Source organism: Calonectris borealis, chromosome 2, assembly GCF_964195595.1.
Source record: "Calonectris borealis chromosome 2, bCalBor7.hap1.2, whole genome shotgun sequence".
NCBI classification, from domain to species: domain Eukaryota; kingdom Metazoa; phylum Chordata; class Aves; order Procellariiformes; family Procellariidae; genus Calonectris; species Calonectris borealis.
This window is the reverse complement of record NC_134313.1, coordinates 44,479,239-44,502,953: the sequence shown is the minus strand read 5'-3', so window position 1 is coordinate 44,502,953 and position 23,715 is coordinate 44,479,239. Positions and strand designations below refer to the sequence as shown.

General features: G+C 48.1%; 2 protein-coding genes across 2 annotated transcripts; both read left to right on the top strand.

Annotated features, from left to right (window-relative positions):
* Positions 1 to 9,834: 9,834 nt before the first annotated feature.
* Positions 9,835 to 11,685, top strand: LOC142078192 (transcription factor SOX-17-like). The gene is made up of 2 exons (XM_075140657.1): positions 9,835 to 10,132; positions 10,411 to 11,685. The coding sequence occupies exons 1-2, from the start codon at positions 9,835 to 9,837 to the stop codon at positions 11,334 to 11,336; spliced, it is 1,224 nt and encodes a 407-aa protein (XP_074996758.1). The 3' UTR covers positions 11,337 to 11,685.
* Positions 11,686 to 18,631: 6,946 nt separating this feature from the next.
* LOC142078191 (transcription factor SOX-17-like) lies at positions 18,632 to 20,918 on the top strand. Its single transcript, XM_075140656.1, has 2 exons — positions 18,632 to 18,929; positions 19,208 to 20,918. Exons 1-2 carry the CDS (start codon positions 18,632 to 18,634, stop codon positions 20,131 to 20,133), a joined length of 1,224 nt encoding a protein of 407 aa, XP_074996757.1. The 3' UTR covers positions 20,134 to 20,918.
* Positions 20,919 to 23,715: the final 2,797 nt, after the last annotated feature.

Here is a 23,715-nt window from a genome sequence, read left to right as displayed (position 1 = left end):
ATAAACTCTTCTTATGTGGGTAAAGTTTAATAACATTCTGTACTTTGTAAAAGCAGCCAATAATCAGCAGTCTGTGTCCCTAATCTTTATAATAATGTTTTTTTAATCCTAACTAAGTATACATCTTAGGCAACTATATACTTCAGTATTACATGTTATTTAAAGTTTTTGTAAGCAGTGCCATTGCAGCTGTCTAATCACTTACTGCAGCAACACTATTAATTTTTAATTGTAGTCTTATAAGAAGAAATAAGCGTCGTATACCTCTTCTCATCATGATGGTTTTAACCCAATAAACTCAACCTGTCCAAGTACACATGTAGGAAGCTGGGAAAGTATTTCTGCAAGGGCTTTGCAAGTAATCTTCTGCTTCTGTTTGGGACAGCGTCTGAATACATCTAACAATCTACTATTTTTCAAATACAGATTTCTTAAATTTCTGTTTTATTGAAAATCTCTAGCAAAGGAAAAAATATCTTCGGGTAATTTTTTTCTTTCAATAAGAAAACGATAATGCATTTTTACTAATGACTTGCAGGTAACTGAGCAGCAGTGGTTGCTTTTGTTTAAGGAAATTTTGAAACACAAAATTTGAAATTTCAGGCTGAGCCAATGACATAAAAGGCTGTGGTTTATAAACACATGCATAAAATCAATAAGCATACTATCAAATGTTCTGTAACTTAGCTGTTTAGTGGAAAAAATACCTATTGAGTATTTTAGCATTTTGTGTGCTTAACAGTAAGAGCTCTCTTGAGACATAAACCCTGTGTGCATCTGTCAGAAGGATTCCCCAGATTCCATACTCACGCCTGCATGGAATTTAGAACTGAATAACTTTATCTTATTTTTTTGTTTCAATTTCAGATTAATTTGGTGCTCCTGTAAAGTAAAGTTCTGATAGGCTAGTGTGTAGCCAGTGCTGTGTTAAGATTCAGTATCTAGTTAGGGAAAGTTGATGGACCAGCAAGTCTCCATTAATATGGAACCCTTCCAAAGGCAGGTGATATATCCAGCCTTAGTTCTGTAATTACTGCAAAGAAAATCCTGAGAATTAGTTTGAAATAATTCGTACAACTGTTAATTACCAACTTATGTACAGCTATTGCTTACCCAGTTCAAATCTTTGTTGCTTGGATTTTGCTATTGAATTAGTCTGACAAGTGGCAAAAAATGTGTGACTGCACTGTTGCAAACCTGAAACAGAGATTTAAAAATCCTGCCCCCCTCCCCCCCAGCAAAAACTGATTGCACTGATAGATTTGCTTTTTATGGAAAGGAGATAATCAATGTGGCTTGATTTTTACTTATCAATAGTTCAGGTCTGTGCTGTGGCATCTACTGACTGCTGGCTAGAAGTATCTGCAAAAAGAAAAACGCTGAGGAAATTTATTAATTGGTAATTAAGAAACAAGCATGTGAAGAACAAAGAAGACACTAAAAGCAAAAGTAGTAACGTAATAATATTTCCTTATATTGAAGGAAAAAAAGGACAGATACCAGGAGGTATGCAACTGTAGGTAATCTTTTAGTGCCAGCAACACATGCTTGCTGATGTAACTACATCTTCACTAGCAAGGTTTTCCTGTTTAGATAGGCAGCAGGGTAGTTTTACTGCTAAAAGGATCTTGTGTTTAGCTGGCCTAAGATTAAAAAAGAAAAACAAAAAAAAAACTAAAACAAAAGAAAAAAACAACTTTTGCAGCTCTGTTGGGTTCTCAAAGCTGCCAAGAAACCTCTATATTATGCCCTGTTCCAAACATCGATCGTGCACACACAATCTGGCCCTGGAAGGAGCTGCAGGTCCTTCCGGAACAGGACACGTTCCAGTGTTAGCTATGAGCTCAGACTTTTTTCTGTGCTTAGTTGCAATGCAAGTTAGATTACTGAAGTTTTTCAGTTGGACTTTAAAGAATATATGAGAATTACTAATACATTAGAAGGCTAATTCCTCCCCTTGAGGAAAGATAAAGTGAGAAGAGTCTTTCTTTGAAAAGTTTGTATTTTTCTGTTGAAAAAGTAATACTTTTCTTGCAAGAACCTAGCTTAAAGTATTCAATGGCAATATATCACAGATATAGTCTAACAAACAGTAACGAGAAGGCTACCTAGGACAATATAAAATGTTTACATCTGTCAGTGACATGCTACAGTATATGACGGGTTTCCTTCAGAAATGTTCCATTTGAAAGGCAAATGTAGCATATTCTTCATTAAAGTACCTTTTGTGCCGCAGAAAGTATTAATCAAGCAGCTACAGAATCCTGTTCTTTTCTGTACTTTCCTGTTCACAGTATGTCTGTGTGGCTCTCTTAGCTGGCAGCTGCTCCTCCCAGCAGCTGTAGAGTTTTTAGAGGGGTAGTTCTGAGGCTCCAGCAGGTAGCAGGTTGGCTGTACTACTGATGTTGGCTTTTGGGGAAAATGGGCTCCCTCTGGTGAGTGGTTGAGTGGTTGTCAACTGAACTACCTAGGTGTTTTGGCTTGTTTTAGTTCAGATTTTATTTTTAAATGCACTATCACGGCATTTGAGCACTCACATGCACTGGCATATAAAGTGTTGCTAGCAACTGTCAACACTCGTCTTTATTTCCTGAAATGGCATAGGTCTTGCAATAGTAAATCTTTCAATTTTTCGCTACTGGGAGGGAAGGCTAAGAGACTGACTGCTGGAAACAGGTGCCTATAGAAAGTTAGATATTACAGTTGTGTAAGATAATTTTGGTGTGCTTCCGTTCTAACTCTGGCCTTAGTAAATCACCAGTCTAGTTGGTTAATATTTCTTAGGCATTTTTCAGTTTATCCTGTGCTGAGCGACTTATTACCTTTACTTTTTGCAGAATGCTGATCTGAACCAAAAAAGCACGAATACGCTTTGCTTTTGTAGCAAGTATATTTATAGACATGTAAACCCAGAAACTAAAGCTCTGTAGTCATCCACCTTGCTTCATTAATTCAAATGTTTCCAGGCTTTAATGGTAGAAGGCAGTCAACACAGTACATGTAGGTACTACATAAACTGCCTCCTAAAGAAGATTTGACTGAATTTTTAAAAGCTGAAAAGGTCGTTAAATTTATCATTGAAGCAAGGTTTCTAAATTGAATGTTCTCACAACATTTACATCTAGAGCCCCATTAAACACGCATCTTATCTTAATGGAACTGGTAAACTGGAGATAGCTGAGTAGAAATCCTCTTAGATCTTGCAGGTTGTTTGCAGTAGGAGTGAGGATCTCTAGTTCTTGATCTAGCTACAGAGTAGGTTTATTGAAATTCCTGGGTCTTTTTTTTTTTAAGTTTTCAGTTCTGTGTGATAACTGCTCTCTCATCCTTTCAGTAAATACCCTTCAAAGGGTGTTGTGAAGATAAAAAGGTGATGTTAAGGGGACAAAGGAGGAGGAAAGGGGACTTTCGGTTCTTAGGTTCTATTCAAACAGAAATAGGCCACGCAAGTAAAATATGTGTGACTGCTGAATCACAGGCTAGATAATTCTAAACATACTCAAGCCCAAGTAATAATGGTTGGATCAAAAAAAAAATATTGCTCAATTTAGCTTGGAGGTTTTTGCAGCTTAGTTGTCTCTTTTATTTAAAATTGCTAACTGTGTCAGGCATGATTCCATGAGGGGCTGAGTTCCTTTCTCTCTCACTGCTCAGTGGAAGTCAAAGGTGTTCAGAACATTGAATATTAATGGATTCTAGGCAGAGAAATTGTAGACTTCATTGTGCCCTGTAAAGCAAGCAGATGCCTGCCACTGAAAGTGCTGCAAGTTTGGTAAGTACTGTTAGAAATATGATCAGATTGACTGCTTTGGATTTGGAAGATGTGCAGCTGTCTTTTTCTTATCATCTATGACTTTATATGATGTTTCAGTGGAACATTATTGGAATCTTAATTAATATTAAAATAGTAAAATAATATTAAAATAACATTAAAATAATGATATTAAAATTAAAATTTGCTTTGTGTATTAAGAGTAATCAAGGAACATAAATATGAGAAAACCAAACGCTTGCAGCTCTCAATAAGTGAAACCAAATTCATTTCCCAAACCTTCTAACTGCCCAATTTTTTTCTTTTTGTAGTTTATTTATCTAGATAAATGTCAGATGTCAAAAGTTGTAGTGCACTTAATCACTGAATGTAATTGCAAAGATACAATGAAAATCCGAAGCATTTCCACTGGGCAAATTTTAAAATTTCAACCTTAAACAATTTGATATTTTGATTTGCAAAAAGAGCATCAAATTTTGTATTCATATGTCTTAGTTATAAAGAATGCCCTTTTTGGTCATGTAAGAACAGCTGTTTTTTAACAACATTACCACTGCATCTAATATCAGGGAAGGAAAGGACAGCAGTGACTTCTTCCTGAAAAATAAATGTATCATATTGTCCACCTTGGAAAAAGGTTTTATTCAGCTTTATTGTTGTTGAGGGTTTAAATCCGTTCTTAATTTTTGTCTGATCTTACTTGTTCATCACTGCTGACTCACCAGAACTGCAGATGGCAAGCCGTTGATGTTTGGATTTAGTCATTATCATTTAGTATCACTAACATCAATAATAGGATTATTTCCATAAGCTAAAATCCCAGATCATCTCTTCTGTGGTGGTAAGTAATTGGCATGATGGAACAGTAACTGCCCAGTTCCAGGCCCAGCTACTTTCTCATTTGTATAATGTAACAATTTTATTCTAAGAACTTTACACTTCGAAATTACTGTGAAATGTTGCTGCCTACTAAAGAAAGCAATATATAAATATACACTACAAGACTACAGTAGCATAATATATGGTAGCATAGCCCACCCTCTAGAGAATATCTTATTACATTCATTCTTTGGGCCTTAATAAGGATACTCTGGGAACTGAGTGATGCCAAAGAAGAAATTTATTTCAATCCTGTGTAACTGGGATCAGCTTTTTAATTGTAGAGTTACATGACTTGCATCTAGCATGTCAGAATAAATCTTACATTAGTACAAGTGTGCAAGAGCTCCGCTGACATAAAACCAGCATAAATACAGAGGCTCAGCCAAATTGTTTGGGTCAGTTCAGATCCCCGATCTTTTGGAGTGGCTCCAGCATTGTATAAAGCATTCTTTTTTTTTATGACTTGTATGTACTTAAGTATGAAAACTAACAGGATTTCTGTTCTTGGAAATTCAAGTGTAGGGGGGTTCTACCTGGCCCCAGCTATTGTACCGCTTCATGGTCCTATGCAGCTCAAACGGAAGGGCACCAAAACCGTTATGAAGTTGGGAGCTCCTTATGTAATCAAACTGTAGTCAATTTATTTTACAGAGAAAAACGCAACAGGTCTGTGATCTTAGTCTCATGATTTAATCTTTATATTAAAGGAGTAGATAAATTTATTAATATAATGGGTGATGAGCCTTGGATCTAAATTACGGGTTTTTTTTGAGGAAAGTGCCATTTCTAGGCTTCTTTTCAATGTCATTTAAACAGAGTAGCATTTACCCTTGACTTTATTAGAATTTGTTTGGGTCCACGTATGATCTGTCTGGAATAGATATTACAGAAGTACCCAGCACTCGTGTCAGTTAAAGATGTCATTTCCCGTTGATTCCCATACATTTGATTTATGTCTTCAGGCAGGGGTAGGGAAGGCGTTACAGCCACGTTAGAGCCAAGCCCAAGCAGTCCCTTCGGCGGCAGAGTTAACTCCTTCCTAGGAGAAGGCACGGTGGAGGCTTTCCCCCCACTTCAGGTCCTCCAGAGAGGGCTGCGGGAAAGCGGGCCGCTCCCCGGGGAAGCCAGCGGGAGGGCCAGGGGAAGGGGCCGAGCGGGCAGCTTGAGGGGCAGGGCGCGGGGAGACGGCGGACTGCGGGGGCGGGAGCCGCGCTGCCTCCCGCCCGGCAATGCCCCGCGCCCTGCCCGGCCCCGAGCCCGCCGTGCGAGGGGGATCTCGCCCCCAGCCTGCTCGCCGGGACGGGTGGCTCGCCGGGGGGACCCCACTCGTGTCCGCCGGGGGGCGAAAGCGCTCTTACCTCGGAGTGGGAGCCGCGCATGTCCCTCTCCCCGCGCCGGGCGCCTTTTAGTCCTAAAATGTGGGGACAACGTTGCTTCACACACCCCAAAGCAGCCGCGCACGGATGCAGGCAGCTTATTGTGCGGGACCGTGCTGTTCCCCCAGCCTATTGTCTGTCCCCCGCAGCTGCCAAGCCCAGGACGATGGGATGTGTTTCCACTGAGGCGGCTCCGCTCCGGGTGCTGCGTGCAGTTACGAGCAGCAAGCTTTTTGGGTTGTTTGGGTGTTTGTCTGCGTTTGCTAGAAAGTAATTTGCAGATTAAACAGACGCAGGCGGACCAGTAACTTTTTAAATGTTGGGGACTATTACTTTGTTGTAAAGCAGTTGACGTTGCTTTGATAGTTGTAGAGTTTCTGAATGGGACATTTTTCATTTTTTGGGTTTTGTTTTTTTTTCGTTTCATTAGTGGGTCATTCCTGACCAGGGCCTCTCTGATCCACGCACTTTCCTAACGCAAAGTCCCGAAAAGTCTTCGTTCGGGGAGGTTTCTTGCACTATGCAGCGTTGTCGGGCTGGGCTGCTTTCATTTAGTGGTTTTGAACTGCTTTAAAGAGGCAAAGCGTGTTGCCTTTAAATACACGTTTAAAAAAAGGCTCTTGTCTTGAGAAACTGCTCGATTTGCAGGAAACCCTCCGGATGTTTGCTGCTTTTCATGTGGCATTTGTGGTCGGCTCTGATAACGCTGGGAGCACCACTTCCAACACCGCATTCTGTAATGGACCTGAAATAGAAACACATCTCTCGCCGGAGGATCCCCGCTCCGCGCCCCCGCGCTGTGTACCGCCGGGTTTAAAAGGTCAATAAATCAGAAGGATGAACTCTCGGCGGCATTGTTAGGTTGGGAAAGTTAACGAATGACCCCAGGAGTCGTGCGACCACGAAGGTTTCAGGAGCGTCAGAAGAAGGTCTTTACTAAGCGCTTCAGGGAAGTGAGGTATAAGCAGAGAGCGCAACTTGAGTCAAAATCAGTGCTGTGCGGTGTGCTTTAAAGTTACAGTTCAAAATACCTAAAGAGTCAAAACAGAAAGCGAGAAAAGAGGTGAGATAATCTATTTATGACACCAGGGGCACTGAAAGGGTCACAAACTGCCAACATTTTCTGTACAAACCAAGGAGCTTTTACTTTCTCGGCTTAGATTCAAAACACACCTTTCTTTCTTTCATCCCAGATCAATGAGCTGTAGAAACAGTTTGCACAAATCTCCCAAACAAAGTCAGCAGCAGTTTGCTTAGTTTATTACCTCATGTTCATTATATAGAAAAAAAAAAACATTTTCTTTTCTGCTGGAAGTGACAGCCCCAAAATTGCTGTAGAGTGTATTTGTAAGCAGTCCCTCTACTCGCTGAATTTTTTCAGTGCAAGCTCTTTCAGGATTTGTTCCCTTGGCTCACGAAAATGTTTCTGCCAAGCAGAGTAAAAGGGACCGTTTGGCATTTTAAGAAGATCAGCTAGTAAAAAAGGTAATATTGTCTTCTGCGCCTTAAACTCCTAGGCGGTCAGTTTTGTCCGAGTCAGTAACACAGCGTGAGCTGGGAACTGATCTCGAAGTCACTGGAAATGCACCGACTTCGTTAGGGCAGCGCGTTGTTGCCTTCTTGATTTTTGTTTTGCTTGTAAGTTACCTTGCTTTCGCCCCTCAGCTGAGTATTCTGTTCTCTGCAGGGAAAAATATGCACACTTTCCTCCCGCATGAGTTTGCTTCAGACACGATTCGAATTCTGTTTAACTCAGAATTTTCTCTAAGTATCAGCCATGCTTCGGTGCGTGACCTGTCCTCGGGCAGCTGGCCTAGGATTAAAGGCTCTGAGTCCTAGCACGTCGGGTCGGGAAATGTCACAACCTCGGCCATAAGACTAAATTCACTGGCACAGCAGCCCTAAAGAGGTACGCCCTAAGATAGTGTCCCAAAAGCGTTGGACTAAAAACGATTGAAAAAGCACTTAATTCCTAACGAGCGTTCCTTGTTATTGTCGCCAGTTCTGTGGTGACGGTCGGCTTTGCAAGCGGAGTATGTCCCGATGAACTTCTTTTACAATCAATTTTAAACGCATTATACTTTTGCAAGAATGGTGTTGTTATATACTAGTATGAGATCAATTTACACATACATATGTGTAGGAACATTGTTTTCGCCTCCGCTGCTTTTTACAGCATCTGATTTAAGGAAGAAAAGCAGACCTGTTTGAATCGCTGCCTCTCGTTGTGTTGGACTAGCGCGTGTATTTGAACGGGGAAAAAAAAACCTAAAACCTTCTCTTTGCTTGGTTTTAGGCAGCTACCAGTCTTTTGGCAACGGTTTCGACTCCTCGCAACAGGGATAAATACAGGATACCATTAGTCTGGAAATATATCGCTTGTTTATAATCTCTAACAAACAGAGGAGAGCAGAAAGCACGAATGCAGAAGTGCCTCGAGAATTATCCTCCCAGGTGTTAGCCCTGGGCAGCTACCGTTCGCCACTGCTTTTGTCTTCTTTTTAGAATATCTACGCATTGTCAAGTGTAAAAGAGCAGGTTTTGCATGGCACGAAGCAGAAAATTCAATGTTAGAATAAGTTAATGGTGATGCTGGCTTCATTCATTTAATTTCAGCGAGAATTCTTACAATATTGGTTTATTTGATCGAAGTGGCTACCCAAACAAAGGTGTCCTTAACCAAATAAACCTCTTTGATCTTCAGTTTAAAGCTCAGCGGTTTCTCAAATAAGCATTGATGCATTTAATAGCACCACGTAACAATGCAAATACTAATCAGAGCGCCCGTGAAAACGCCGTATTTTACATTAGTTTGTATGCCAAAGAAGAACATAAACGGTAGCGAGACAGAATTTGTGTTTATTCTGAAGTGACGAACTTTTTACAAACATCTGTTTGTATTTACAGTTTATTTGTTCAGGCAAATCAGAGAAATCCTGAACCAGGCAATGCAAGAAGCAATTCGTACTGCAAAGCTCAACATAAATAATAACTAAGTCACCTTACGCTACATAGTATTTGAGCTTTTGGCAGATACTGAATAACTTTATTACGAAGGATGAAAAACTAGGATAGGGTATATTTCCTAGGCTTTACTGCGGATTCAGCATCCTACTGTCCCATGCAGTTCACATCTTCCATGGGCTTAGGAGACAAAACATGCTGAGGTAGCACTAGAAGGTAGGAAGCTGAAGTGTGAGATACAGATGATGACTTGGCTTATTCTTCCCAAGTTACTTTCCAAGTCTGCCTACAAAAGAAGCCCCTTGTGTCTCTCCGGGTGTTACGGAGTAGCTAGGTATGATTGGAAATGATCTGTCCCTTCCACCTCTCGTGTCTCCTCTGGTCAGGATTGTCCGTTTCTGGCCGGGCCGGTGACCGGTGGCTATTTGCCTGATGACAGGACGGCAGCGCACCCCCCTCGAAGGGCCGGTCTCTGCAGCCATTGCGGGAAGCGGGACTGAAGTCCGAGGGCCGCTTACGAAGGCGCTGTCGGTTTCCCCGAACGACCCCCCCGGTCCCACGGGGGCGGGGGCAGCCTGGCCGCGCCGGGTCCCACGACCTGCTCAGGTGCCGTGCCGGGCCGCGCCGTGCCGGGCGGAGCCCCGGGGGCCGCCCCGCGCCGCAGCGGGAGCCGCCGCCACCGTCCCGCGGCGCGCCCGCCCCCGCGGCCCCATTGGCCGCGCCGCAGCTCAAATAGGGCCGGGCGCCGGGAGCCGCCAGCAGCGAGCGGGGCCCGAGCGCCGAGCCCGTCCCGCGGCCCCGCCGGAGCTCTCGGCCTTGGCGGCGGCGGCGCGTCCCGAGATGAGCAGCCCCGATGCGGGCTACGCCAGCAGCGACGACCAGGTGCAGGGGCGGTGCTCGCTGCCCACCATGATGCCGGCCGTGGGCCCCTGCCCGTGGGCAGAGTCGCTGAGCCCGCTGGGCGAGGCGAAGGCAAAGGGCGAGGCGGCGCCGTCGGGGGCGGCGGGCGGCCGGAGCAAGAGCGAGGCGCGGATCCGGCGGCCCATGAACGCCTTCATGGTGTGGGCGAAGGATGAGCGCAAGCGGCTGGCGCAGCAGAACCCGGACCTGCACAACGCCGAGCTCAGCAAGATGCTGGGTGAGCACGGGGGGTCCAGGCGCGCGGGCGGTCCCAGAGTCGTGGTGGGCCGGGGGTCCCGGCGGACGGGTCCGCGAGAGCGAGGAGCCCGGGCGGGTCTCGGGGCCCGGGCTGCGGGCGGGGGCCGCGGGACCCGTGGGCTGGCGGGTCGGGGGTCTCGGTGTGCCGGGGGTGCCGAGGGCGAGAGGTCCGGGCGGCGGGCGGTGGCGGCGGCGCTGTCGGGGCCGGGCGTCGGTGCCCGCCGGTGGACGGCCGGTCTGACGGTGCTCTGGGCGCAGGTAAATCGTGGAAGGCGCTGTCGCTGGCGGAGAAGCGTCCGTTCGTGGAGGAGGCGGAGCGGCTGCGGGTGCAGCACATGCAGGACCACCCCAACTACAAGTATCGGCCGCGGCGGCGGAAGCAGGTGAAGCGCCTGAAGCGGGTGGAGAGCGGCTTCCTGCAGCACGGCCTGGCGGAGGCGGCGGGGCCCGGGCTGGGCAGCGAGGCCGGCGGCGGCGGCGCAGGCGGCAGGATGTGCGTGGAGGGCCTGAGCCTGCCCTACGGCGAGCAGGGCTACGCGGCGGCGGCGGGCGCGGGCCACTACCGGGACTGCGCGCCGCTGGGCGCCGCCTTCGACGGCTACAGCCTGCCGACGCCGGACCCGTCGCCGCTGGACGCGGCGGAGAGCGAGGCGCCCTTCTTCGCGGCGGGGCTGCAGGAGGAGTGCGCGCTGGTGCCCTACGGCTACGCCCCGCACCCGGCGGCCGAGTACCCGCCGGCGGCGGCCGAGAGCCCGGCGGGCGCCGCGCTGCGCCGGCACCTGCCGCCCGGCGAGGCGCTGGGGCCGGGCGGCTCGCTGCAGGGGCTGCTGGGCTGCCCGGCGCCGCTGCACGCCTACTACGGGCAGGCGTGCCAGCCGCCGGGCCCGGGGCGCGGCCCGCCGCCGGCGCTGCCGCCGGGGGCGGTCGGGCAGCCGTCGCCGCCGCCCGAGGCGGCGCCGTGCCGTGAGCAGCTGGAGCACTTGCCGCAGGAGGAGCTGCTGGGCGAGGTGGACCGCACCGAGTTCGAGCAGTACCTGCGCTTCGCCTGCAAGCCCGAGCTGGGGCTGTCCTTCGCGGGCCACGACGCCGCCGGGCTGCCGGCGCCCGAGGGCGCGGGGCCCATCTCCTCGGCCGTGTCGGACGCCAGCTCCGCCGTCTACTACTGCGGCTACCCCGACGTGTGAGGGACTCGCTCGGGGGCACGCCACGGACTGGCAGGGAGGCGCCCGGCCCCGCTCCTATTTATGTAATTTATTTGAATCTTGAGAACTGACAGGGTATCCGTGACCTGCTCGAGGTTTAAAAGGCGACCCGCCGTCTCGCTGTCCAGATGATGCAGGTTTTTCCATTGCTGTTCGACAGTGACATGTAAACCTGTTCCTGCTGTGGAATCATGATACTAGTTACACACGTGGAATACAATTTCTGAGATCTTGTTAGAGATCCATATGCTTTTGTAATGTTGTACAGAGTGCTCGTTTTTATACGTTGGATTTGTACAGAATAATTTTGCACTTTTACAAATAAAGGGAAAATAAAACTGGTCGCTGGTATCTTCTCAAAGAGATGTTACCGTCCTTCGTAATCGATTATTATTGCTTTTTAAACTACTTTTACTAATTTCCCTTGCACTAAGCATTAGCTCCTGTCACCCTTTCTGTAGACATAGTCTTCTTCCGTCTCTCTTGCTCAAAGTATAAACTAAACTTTAAGCTTTCAGAAAAACTGCCTACTCCACGCTGTTGTTTTGTTTTGTTTTGGTTTGTTTTGTTTTTAACTTTATGGGTGGTTTCTTAGACGGTTGATTAATATGACTGAATTAAAAAAAAAAAAGGGGCAACCTATTTTATGCTTGAAGTGTAAAAAGACTATAAGAAAGCTCTTGCCGAAGTAGTTTAGGGTTTGGTTCTGGTTTTAATGTAATCGTGGACACATTGTATGCCATTAAAAATAGCGCCTTGCTGAAATTGCCGGATAAGCGCTAGTTAAAGCACCTCCCCGGAGAGAACGTCCTTCGTGTCCCAGTAGCTGACCTTGCTGCGCCGGGGAAGGGGGTGGCAGCGAGGGATACCAGATCTCCTCTGCGGAGTACGAGGGCAGTAAATCAGGGTTCAAAGTAGGTGAAAAATTTCGACACGAGCCTCCTAAGGGGGAGGTCAGACGAGAGCAGCCCCCTCGGGCATCCAACCACGGCAGCACCTTCAACCGTACGTCAAAGAATCTTACCTTTTCTTTCCTAAAGAGATTCCTTATACTATCTCGTCGCGATTATAGATAGAAATATCTTTGTGATTGACAAATACGCGCTGTGTAGTTGAACTTCCGTGGAAAAAATGCGGTTTCATGTAGATGGTAGGACTGAGTCCAGCTGTGGGGTGGGACTGATAAATTCATTATGTTTATTACTTGAATCGGGGGGAGGGGGGGAACAGTCATCTGGGTCGTTTGCTTCCTAAGATAAAGCTGTGGAACTGAGCCCTGGGGAGGAGGGAACCGAGGCCGAAGTGGCAGACTTGCCCACTGATTAACCTGTCTTCCACGAGGACGGGAAATTAAATGGGGTGCATTTTCAAATTACATTTAAAGAGGCTTATGTTTGTACCGGTAAAAGAAAAAATAGCGTACACAGACCCAGACTGCTCGGTCAGTGAGTTTCGAGCATAGCCTCGTTGGCAAAAAATGCCTATGCAATTGCATACTGTTAGCGTGTCTTGAATTAAAACGCGTTCAAACCCTTAGTATTCTGTAAAATAGTCTACCTTCTAGTTTCTTAATCTTCCCATTTTACTTTTCAAACAGTCTTGAATTCTCTGAGGTATACCTAAAATACCCGCCCTGCCACCCTCTTCACTCCTCTTCCACGTGTACACGAGAAAAATGTATTCCTGAATGAGGTGGTACCTCAGGACAAGGACATTAGATGTGTTCCCGATACTTTAATTTAGAAAAAATTATAAGCATAGATACGTAAACCCAGGAAAGAAACACACATGAGAAATGATGGTTCTGCATTGGTTGAGTTTTCCTTTTATTATACGGTTTTAACCGACAGGATTAAATTAAATTCTTTTTGCCCTTCTCTCACACATTCACGGCTTCTGGAGGAAAATAACTTTTGTTGGTTTTGCAAATAAAACATTATTATGCTTTTGATAAGTTTGGCCACCTTTTCTTGTCATTTTTCAGTTAGGTGCAGGTTTTGCTCCCCTCCTCTCTCCTTCACCCCAACTTGTCAGACAGTTGAAAGCTGAAGCGAACTTGAAACTGTAAGCGGGTTCATGACGAAGGTTGAAAACCTTCTACTTATTTTTTATAACAATACCGGAAGCTATTGACAATAAATTGTATTAAATAAATATACAAGTTTTGGAAAAAGGGTTGGCCAGCGTAGCAGTCCTGGGTGCCAAACAGTGTGTGGTGATGATGTACAGGCAGATCTTACAACAACCCTTTGCATAGAGCTTTTGCAGATTCAAATCTAAGGAGCATTTTTTTCCTGTATGTATCCAGATGTGTAGGGATTTTTTCCTCTTCCTGTGAGAAGAACTGCCTGAAGCTTCTTTAACTTGTGTAAAATGTGGCAGGTTTATGCACTGCCAATATACTGGGAGCAAAATTTTCTGAAGCTCCGTCCAAGCCCTATGTTCCATAGAGCATGTCTTGGCTTCCGATTCTAAATTATATACACCCAAATCTGTCCTGTAGGCCTTTTGAAAACGTTAAACCTTCCTCACGTCCCATGAGTGCCCATGACAATCGGGTATTAAAAGAAGGACCCAAAACTGATTAATTAGCTTTCGCAAGTATTTTCCACGGCACGATTCAGGCGGTCAGGCGGTGGAAGCGGTTGCTCCCTGCCTCGGGAGGCTGTGGAGGGGGCTGCAAGCGTGTGCCACAGACCGAGGTGCCTCACGGCCTCTTCACTCTGCCGCACTTCTCACGCAGAGTCGGGGTCTGCCGCTGCCACCCCGGTCCCGGCACTGCACTCAGGGCAATTCCCTCCCTGGAAACCGCATCTGCTCTTCCCTTAGCGGTTCTGGTTTGCTCCTCGCTTCACCAAAAAAGAGAGGGTGACGTCTCTAAGCCTCTCTAACCTTGCAAAACAGCCGGCTCTTCAGTTAAACAACGGCTTTAGCAGGGCCCTTCCCACAGGGACGGTGAGTGCTCTGTGCAGCTCACTCAGGCCGCTTGTGCCCAAAAGGTATTCAGCTCTTCTGTTTTTTTTGTCCCGTTCTTAACAATTCGTCGTGTTTCAAGAGGTCCGTAGTCGGATCTCGATTTTTCCTAACACAGCCAAGCTCCTTATGTCGCACTGCAATCGGAGGAGTTTTTTTGTTTGGGTTTGGTTTTTTTGGTTTGGTTTGGTTTTTTGTGTGTGCGTGTGTGTGCTCTCTATTTCTTAGGTAAATCGGTAGAAAAGTACGTAGGCCTAGTAAGAGAGAACGAGGTTTTAGACAAAGGTGCTGAATTAAAACCAGCTCTTGATTCGTCTATACAGGACAGGTGGCGGGGAAAAGTCAGGAACGGAGAATAAAACCACACTCGCTAGTGGAGAGTAGCTGGGACTGGAAATGCCAGGAAGCAGTGGTGGTGTGCTCTGAAAAAACAACCTTAACTTAGCGGATTTCTGTCCGTTTCTGGTAGCTGCATGCTTTTCAAATTAGAAAGTGAATAATCCGTAGAAGACATTAGCAGCAATACTGCTGTAGATTTTCTCCTTGCAGACAAGTTTTATTTATTTACGTGGCGACCCTGCTCTTGTTTTGGAATAAATACCTCCCTCGTCTCCCCCGCTGTTTACATTGCCTGTGAAGGACATAAAAAAATCCTGCTTTTAGCATGCCCACACGGTAAGGTGTACTGAAAACCACAGCCAGCCACACAGGAGTGGGTAATGACACCGGTGGAAACAGCGCGGGGACACCTCGCGCGGGCGACAGCGACAGGTCGTTTGCAACCTTGTGACAAGCGTAAATGAAAGCAGCGCGGTGCCGAAGCGGCTGGTGGGGCCGGAGGGGTCTGCGTAGGGTCCCCGGCGTTACAACAACCGACGGATTACTGTCCTTCTCCTCCTGGGACCCCCCGCCCGTGTCCCCCGTGGCTCCGCCTGCAGCTCGGCGGGACCCACTGTTCGCAGCCCGTGGTGAGAGCCAGCTGCGTGGCCGGGACCTCACCGCTGTGAGCCTCCCGCAGTCCTCCCGGCTTTGCCTTCCCATGAGACCCGTTGCCAAATGCGGTTGCAATTGCCCAACGATTCAAATCGGACAGAAAAACAGTGCAAACGTCTCCTCGGGTTCTTTACTTAGATATTAGTGCGCATCAGGGCCTCACGTGGCTAACTGTCTCTGTATTGCTGCACCCGGTAGCTTGTGTTATGGACAGGTCTGTAAATTCCAGTACTGACATAACCACGTATGCTTAATGTTAAACAGAGAATGAATGTGTTGACTAATCAAATGCCTGCAAGATCAGAGCTCAGTCGCCCTGCTTCAGCTTCCTGTCTACAAAAAGAGGACAGTTTTTTACCCTTCTGTGTGTTTGAACAGAGACTCTTAAAGATGGCCACTGTCTCTGCGCTGACCAGTGAAGGCTTCTCGCAGACTGCTACTTTTTGATACTTTAAGTGTACATATTTCACCCTGAATGATTTACCCAGAAGCTCACAGGAGATCCGAGGCATAAAGAGATTTCAACTAAGATGTGAATCCTGGCCCGGAGCAAGAGCAGCTGTGTAATTTTCCTTGCTCCTGGTGTGGCAACTGAGTGACTTCTCTCCAGTTTGGATGCTGCTGAATCTATTCTCGGTTTTATTCATTGGGCTGGGAAAAAAAAAAAGCAAAGCCCACACCTTCTGAAGAAAAAAAAAAAAGAAAATTGTTGTCAGCGGGAATAAGCAGTTTCTACACTGTAACACGACAGGTTATGACGGCATTGGCACTCTTGTAGGAAAAGGGTAAGTTACTTGTTTCCTCTGCCTGCTCAAAGAGCGGTGCAGACCTACTCGGACCCCGCTGTTGTCGACACCGATGATCTGTTCTCACTCCGGACCGCCGTGTCCCACAGGCGCTTGTGGCGTCCGAAGACTGAACGGCGGGTGGAATTACATGTTTACAACATATTACTTCTGAAATTCGTTTCAAAGCCGCACTTATTTTGAGAAGTATGTGATTTATTTGCCGCCTCTCCTAATGTCCTTTCTTTATGCTGCTGAATCTCTGTTGTTGGCCCTCGGAAATCGTTAGTACTCGGTGGAGGCAATGACGATCAGTAGAGCACCTTTATGGGACAAGCCCTATAAACTTACGCTGTCAAGTTTTTACGTGTTGTGAACGATTTGCGTGTCGTGACCCCAGCTGGGCGGACGGTGCTTTGACTCTGTCAGCTATGATTTGACCCGGCCGACCCATTTCGTGTCTGCCGAACAAAACCTGCATCGTGAGATGGCGCGTGTCCTGCCCAAATATTCGGCGCCCACCTCTCCAGCACGCTCCAGACAGGGACAGCGCTAGTTCCCGCGCTAACCGGGCTGGTGCGGAAGGCGCAGCCTGCGGGTGGAGGATCCACGGGACGACCCGCCGCCGCCAGCGCTCGCCCGGCGGTCTCCTGGCGGCAAAGCCCCGCGGTAGCCTCTGTCCCGCTGCCCAACAGCACGAACGGTGGGTGTCGCGGCGTGCACGCAAGGGTGAAGAGGACGGGGCCGCCGCGCAGGCGTCCGAGAGGAGCAGCGGTGCGGACTCAGGCTCGAAGACAGCCCGCTAAAAGCAACGCGGAGTTGCAAGACAGGTCCTGTGTCCTCCCCCCGCCCACCCCCGCCTCGTCGTTGAGGATGTCAAATTTTTCCCTAAAAATCGACCCCCAGTTACAGCAGGGAACAGGGCGGCTGCATATTTCTATACTGGGGAAATTTAAAATACGTATCTAAAGAATTTTGTATGTTTCAAAAGCTAGAGCGGAGAAGCTATTCTTTCCTGCAGTTCAAGGACTTTTAGTATAAATATATTCAGCTAATTTCTGTCTGAACGGATTTCTGTCAAACTTAAGTTGGCATCATTATCATCATCATCTTTAAATGGCCGCTTGGTCGTTCCTCGAGTATGTATTCCTCCCCCCGGTCCCTTCCCAGCCTGCAGGCATTTATATTCCCTTTTCCGTGTTTCCAGTTCCATACTTCAGGTGACAGACGAAGGACTAAGTAACTCGTGTCAACGCTGTTCTTTGCTAAGAACTAACACAAAATTATTTAGTCTCGACTTCAAGCGAAACACGAACACAGAGGTTGTGTGTTCACAGAGGGTGTGTGTCTTGTGTCGGTCAGTGGAGAGAAGACGGGAGGTTCCCCGAGGGCAGTGAGCTGTCGGGGGTACTCCCACCCCCGCTCCCCGCCCGGGAGTCACTGCCCCGACGGGAGCACCGCCCGCCCAGCCCCGCCGCACAGCCGGCAAAGAGAGGCTGACGCGGAAAAAAGCGCCTTAGTGCGTTATCCTTAACGGCCGGCAAACATAATTAATGAGGGCACGATTTAGTCAGTATTTTTTTCCCCCGTGTAACTGCACAGCCTTTTTTATTTAAATATGAAGCTGTAATTTCATGTATAAAGGCACGGACGTTTTCGGCTTGTACAGTTACGCTGCATAACAAAATGGCCCAACAAATCCACTCCAGGTCATGCCAAGGTTGCAGATCGTTCGGCTGCTCGTTGATGGGCAAACTTGTTATGCGTTCACCCTGCATCAAATATGGCACTAATGAAATACCTTCCCTGGTACGCAATGAAAAACACGATTGAAAATACGATCAAATACTAGGAAGCTTAAAATGAAAGAATTATTACAGCTGATGAACATGTCCCATTTATCAGGAACACGCTCACAATGATGGCAGTCGGACGGTCATAAAAATAATTGGCAAAAAAATCCCCAAACGACTTTTTTCGGAAAAACAAAGAGTATTGTCTTCAGAGCCTTTCTAAATGTTCCGACGAACTTCCGAGGGTCGGCGTATTTTGAACACGCCGTGATTTAACGAAACCAACTTGCCAAGGAGGCAAAGCACAACGAGAAAGGCAAGAGAGGACCCCACGGAGCAGCGACGGTGACAGCCGGGTGGGAAGAAATCTCTCCCCGAGCGCGGTGCTAGGCCGCCGCGGCTGGGAGCGCGGATGCACCGAAGCATCCCCGCGCAGTCACCACGGGACAGCCGGTTGTGGGGGAACTGGGAGCCGCGAGAGCGGCTGCGACCTGCTCAGGTGCCGTGCCGGGCCGCGCCGTGCCGGGCGGAGCCCCGGGGGCCGCCCCGCGCCGCAGCGGGAGCCGCCGCCACCGTCCCGCGGCGCGCCCGCCCCCGCGGCCCCATTGGCCGCGCCGCAGCTCAAATAGGGCCGGGCGCCGGGAGCCGCCAGCAGCGAGCGGGGCCCGAGCGCCGAGCCCGTCCCGCGGCCCCGCCGGAGCTCTCGGCCTTGGCGGCGGCGGCGCGTCCCGAGATGAGCAGCCCCGATGCGGGCTACGCCAGCAGCGACGACCAGGTGCAGGGGCGGTGCTCGCTGCCCACCATGATGCCGGCCGTGGGCCCCTGCCCGTGGGCAGAGTCGCTGAGCCCGCTGGGCGAGGCGAAGGCAAAGGGCGAGGCGGCGCCGTCGGGGGCGGCGGGCGGCCGGAGCAAGAGCGAGGCGCGGATCCGGCGGCCCATGAACGCCTTCATGGTGTGGGCGAAGGATGAGCGCAAGCGGCTGGCGCAGCAGAACCCGGACCTGCACAACGCCGAGCTCAGCAAGATGCTGGGTGAGCACGGGGGGTCCAGGCGCGCGGGCGGTCCCAGAGTCGTGGTGGGCCGGGGGTCCCGGCGGACGGGTCCGCGAGAGCGAGGAGCCCGGGCGGGTCTCGGGGCCCGGGCTGCGGGCGGGGGCCGCGGGACCCGTGGGCTGGCGGGTCGGGGGTCTCGGTGTGCCGGGGGTGCCGAGGGCGAGAGGTCCGGGCGGCGGGCGGTGGCGGCGGCGCTGTCGGGGCCGGGCGTCGGTGCCCGCCGGTGGACGGCCGGTCTGACGGTGCTCTGGGCGCAGGTAAATCGTGGAAGGCGCTGTCGCTGGCGGAGAAGCGTCCGTTCGTGGAGGAGGCGGAGCGGCTGCGGGTGCAGCACATGCAGGACCACCCCAACTACAAGTATCGGCCGCGGCGGCGGAAGCAGGTGAAGCGCCTGAAGCGGGTGGAGAGCGGCTTCCTGCAGCACGGCCTGGCGGAGGCGGCGGGGCCCGGGCTGGGCAGCGAGGCCGGCGGCGGCGGCGCAGGCGGCAGGATGTGCGTGGAGGGCCTGGGCCTGCCCTACGGCGAGCAGGGCTACGCGGCGGCGGCGGGCGCGGGCCACTACCGGGACTGCGCGCCGCTGGGCGCCGCCTTCGACGGCTACAGCCTGCCGACGCCGGACCCGTCGCCGCTGGACGCGGCGGAGAGCGAGGCGCCCTTCTTCGCGGCGGGGCTGCAGGAGGAGTGCGCGCTGGTGCCCTACGGCTACGCCCCGCACCCGGCGGCCGAGTACCCGCCGGCGGCGGCCGAGAGCCCGGCGGGCGCCCCGCTGCGCCGGCACCTGCCGCCCGGCGAGGCGCTGGGGCCGGGCGGCTCGCTGCAGGGGCTGCTGGGCTGCCCGGCGCCGCTGCACGCCTACTACGGGCAGGCGTGCCAGCCGCCGGGCCCGGGGCGCGGCCCGCCGCCGGCGCTGCCGCCGGGGGCGGTCGGGCAGCCGTCGCCGCCGCCCGAGGCGGCGCCGTGCCGTGAGCAGCTGGAGCACTTGCCGCAGGAGGAGCTGCTGGGCGAGGTGGACCGCACCGAGTTCGAGCAGTACCTGCGCTTCGCCTGCAAGCCCGAGCTGGGGCTGTCCTTCGCGGGCCACGACGCCGCCGGGCTGCCGGCGCCCGAGGGCGCGGGGCCCATCTCCTCGGCCGTGTCGGACGCCAGCTCCGCCGTCTACTACTGCGGCTACCCCGACGTGTGAGGGACTCGCTCGGGGGCACGCCACGGACTGGCAGGGAGGCGCCCGGCCCCGCTCCTATTTATGTAATTTATTTAAATTTTGTCGGGAGAGTTTCGCAAACCCCGTCTGGGCGGAAATATGCTACTATCGTGCAGATTAAAACCATGGTTCAAAGTGTTTTTCGACTGGTGTGCCAGCATGTTTACATCTTTTTTACGACCGTGCCCAAAATTATCGTTATCCGTGCAATATCAGCACCGTTACTTGTTTGCCCAGGACACGTTTTTATTAGCTGTTTTTAACTATACTTTATTTATCCTTTTTTTTTTTCTGTACTTCAGGAAAATAAATTTATGTACAGCTGTTTCTGTCATTCTTCTTGGCCATAAGGCCCTTAGGGAGACTAATCTAAAGTTAAATCAGTCATGCCCTAAGGTGGAGTAAAGTGAATGCAGATACTGTGTAACACTTTCTTTCACCATGACAATGGCTCTAAAACGCTCTCCAGGACCAAAGAAGTTTGTTCCCAGGTGTGGCTGTATTCCTCTTACATAGCTCAATGGCTAGACCTGTGCTGCTCTCTGTCACTTGGAGTACAGAACATGTGACTGTACTTAACTGCGGTTTTTGTGGTTTTTTTTCTGGTTTGTAAGTCCCAACTGGAATTTGCAATTGTCATTAATGCACTGGGAAAAACCTCCTCCCCGGAACTATAGTCTCTATAACAAAAGAAGCTAGGTAAGTTTGAGATACTAATTTTAAAGTGTGCCTGGAAGCCACGATTTAGATACTTGTAGAAGTGATTTTGCTTTACATAGTGATTTCTGTTTGAACCAAATGATTCACAGATAGCATTGGTACTCTATTTACAAATCCTTTTACTTTCTGCCACCTACCTTCAAGTAGGTTTAGGCCGTTTTGTGTCACGGGGTTCAGGCTTATATCAGTAAGGAGAAAAAACAAATTAGGCCAAATGCTCATCTCAATTGCTCTCAATCAACTGCCAGTATCAATTAGGAATTAAAACAGCGAGGTTTTTTAGCATGTTCAGCTGTCCTGCTCTGTGACGTTTCTGCCAGTGCAAGAGTACAACTACATCTCATTCTCATCATAATGCTGTCAGGTAAGCATAAAGCTAACAACTAAATGAAAAGTCTGAGATTACTTTAGTTGCAGGCATCACTATCTGTACCGCATTCAACATCATCTAAGTATAATACTCAGGCATTTGGGCTGTTTACCAGAAGCGGGCACTAATTCAGGAACAGGAACATAATTTGTATTGGTTCAAGCGTAAGACAAACATTTTTCAAAAAATCCTACGTAGGGATAATCTAATTTGTCGTATATTCACAGGCTACAGTGGGCACTTTCCCAGTTACGTGTGGTGTGGTTAACAGCTTCCCTTGTGTGCTCTGGGTACCGAGCAGGTCTGTGTGGCTGCCTGGCTCCTTGCTGGGTGGCTGGGGCTTGCCTGTGTAGCGCCTACTTTGACACTGATGTCAAAATGTGGGCGGTGCGGACTGAAGTAGGAATCCTCGCCCTGATTCATTGTTGATTTCCTGGAGCTTCTGCATGAGGAGTTTATGGGCTGGTAAGTGTTGTACATGTCAATCTCTGGTCGTTCTGGCTGTCCTGATCAACTCAGGTTATCAGAGCACATCTCTGGAACTATTAAAGGGACTGTGTTTTCTTCTGTCATGATAAATCAAGGATCATCACACATCCAAGGCCACCAGTATGGTAAGTTGGAAATCAGGGTGTGGATGCTTTTAAATATTTTAATCATATATATAAAATAATTTTATTAGATTTTATTACTTATTTTATTTTATTCCTTAGAGCTGTTCCACAAAGGCCACATTACTTTGATTAGTTTCCATATTAATATAGTGAGAGTGATACTGTTCCTTTTGCAGATATTCTTAAAACTATTGATTTACTTATTGAAAATATTAATTTTTCTTAAATTAATATGGATTTTCAGATAAGGGAAATATATTAAGTGAGTTAGAAACCAATAAATTTATGGCTGTACGTGGAATGATTACTACATTAATGTAAATTGGTATATAGATTGCAGTCACAGATTGCAATATAAAGTAGAGAAGCCTAGGATAGTTAGGGGAGCAAAAACGATTTAACTATGGCAGCATAGTCCTAAATAATGGCTAATTTACACTTCTTGTCAGGTAAATTGTGAATAAGCATCTTGGCTTACCCCAATGATTTAAAAACGTGTTTAATTAAATGGATACGTGATTGTGTAGAGACAGAGGATTTCTCACTGGGTTTCTTACTGTCTATGGAAGACCTTGCAACTGAAAAACAGGTAGTACATTGTAGCATACTCTCATTATTTCTTTTATCTTTTGTATTTTTTGAGATTAAATGTAGTTCTAAGGTGTCTGTCTTAGATTTAATTAAAGCATGGATATAACTTATATGTATCTCTACAATTTGAAAGTGCCACAGCTCTTAAGATATTAATGACATACGTTTCAAACTTTTGAGAAAAAGAAACTGAAACACCCAAAGGTTATTGTATATGTCACCTGACACAGATAAAACTGAAACACTAATCATGATCTCATGAGCCCTTTAGTAGAAAGAATCTCAAAATGAAGAGCACCAGCAAAAATACAGAACATTTTAATGCACGTGTAGAAATATAATTCAAGATATTAATAAATTTTAAACACCAATTGTCCTGAAACTTGATGCAGTCTCCAGGAATTTCACAATGAAATACATTTTAAGTTTCTGTTTCCAGCTGTTTTTAGACTATTTCAGAACACTTGTTATAGGAATGTATTTCAGCTATAGTGAAATAGTAACAAGCAAAGTAAAAATGTTTGAGCTGCTGAGGCTCTTTTGTTATGGGTATCTCCTCTCATTATTAAATAATTCATTTATATATCATAGCTGTACTGTGATACAAAATAATTCCATGTACCTGACACTGAAAAATGCTGAAGTAAGGTTTTAGAAACAAAGTTCTTCATTAAAATGAAATTTTACCACACAGTTGTTTAAAGTAGGATTCTAGCATCTTCTGCATTTTTAATAAGCAACAGTTCAGAGAAAATCAATTTCCATCCTTTTCCTTATCAGAGAGAAAACTCTTTTCATGGAGTATTCCGTGGAGTTACCAGGGGAATATAGTTATTGTTCCATTGAGGGTGGCTGCTCCATTTACCCATAGAGAATATATTTAGGTACCAGCAAGTCTTGGGTTCTTTCCAAGGCATTGTGGAATTACTTTACGGTGTCTGATTTACTTTAAAGCTTCTTGTTATTGCCGTTTAGAAAAAAAAATTATCCTGCACACATCCTGTTTAAAACAAAAATTTGTCCCCTGTTGAACAAAGATAAAGAATATTAGAATATGTTTTTGTGGCTAAAGGTTGTGTTCAAATTAACTGGAAAGATAAACCAATAGTTGTGAATTCATGGACTTGGATTGATTGATGAAATACAAATTCTGGTTTCAAATGCACAGATCAGTATTACTGGAGAACACTCTAAGATATAGTCAGGTTATGTAGTCTTGATTTTGTTTTACGCTTTGATTATTTTAATGAAAAGTATCACTTCTGTAAG

Excerpts from the sequence above, each read along its gene's own strand:
- LOC142078192 (XM_075140657.1), top strand. The coding sequence starts at position 9,835 with ATGAGCAGCCCCGATGCGGGCTACGCCAGCAGCGACGACCAGGTGCAG. Across the intron at positions 10,133-10,410 it reads CGAGCTCAGCAAGATGCTGG|GTAAATCGTGGAAGGCGCTG; the intron begins GTGAGCACGGGG and ends CTCTGGGCGCAG.
- LOC142078191 (XM_075140656.1), top strand. The coding sequence starts at position 18,632 with ATGAGCAGCCCCGATGCGGGCTACGCCAGCAGCGACGACCAGGTGCAG. Across the intron at positions 18,930-19,207 it reads CGAGCTCAGCAAGATGCTGG|GTAAATCGTGGAAGGCGCTG; the intron begins GTGAGCACGGGG and ends CTCTGGGCGCAG.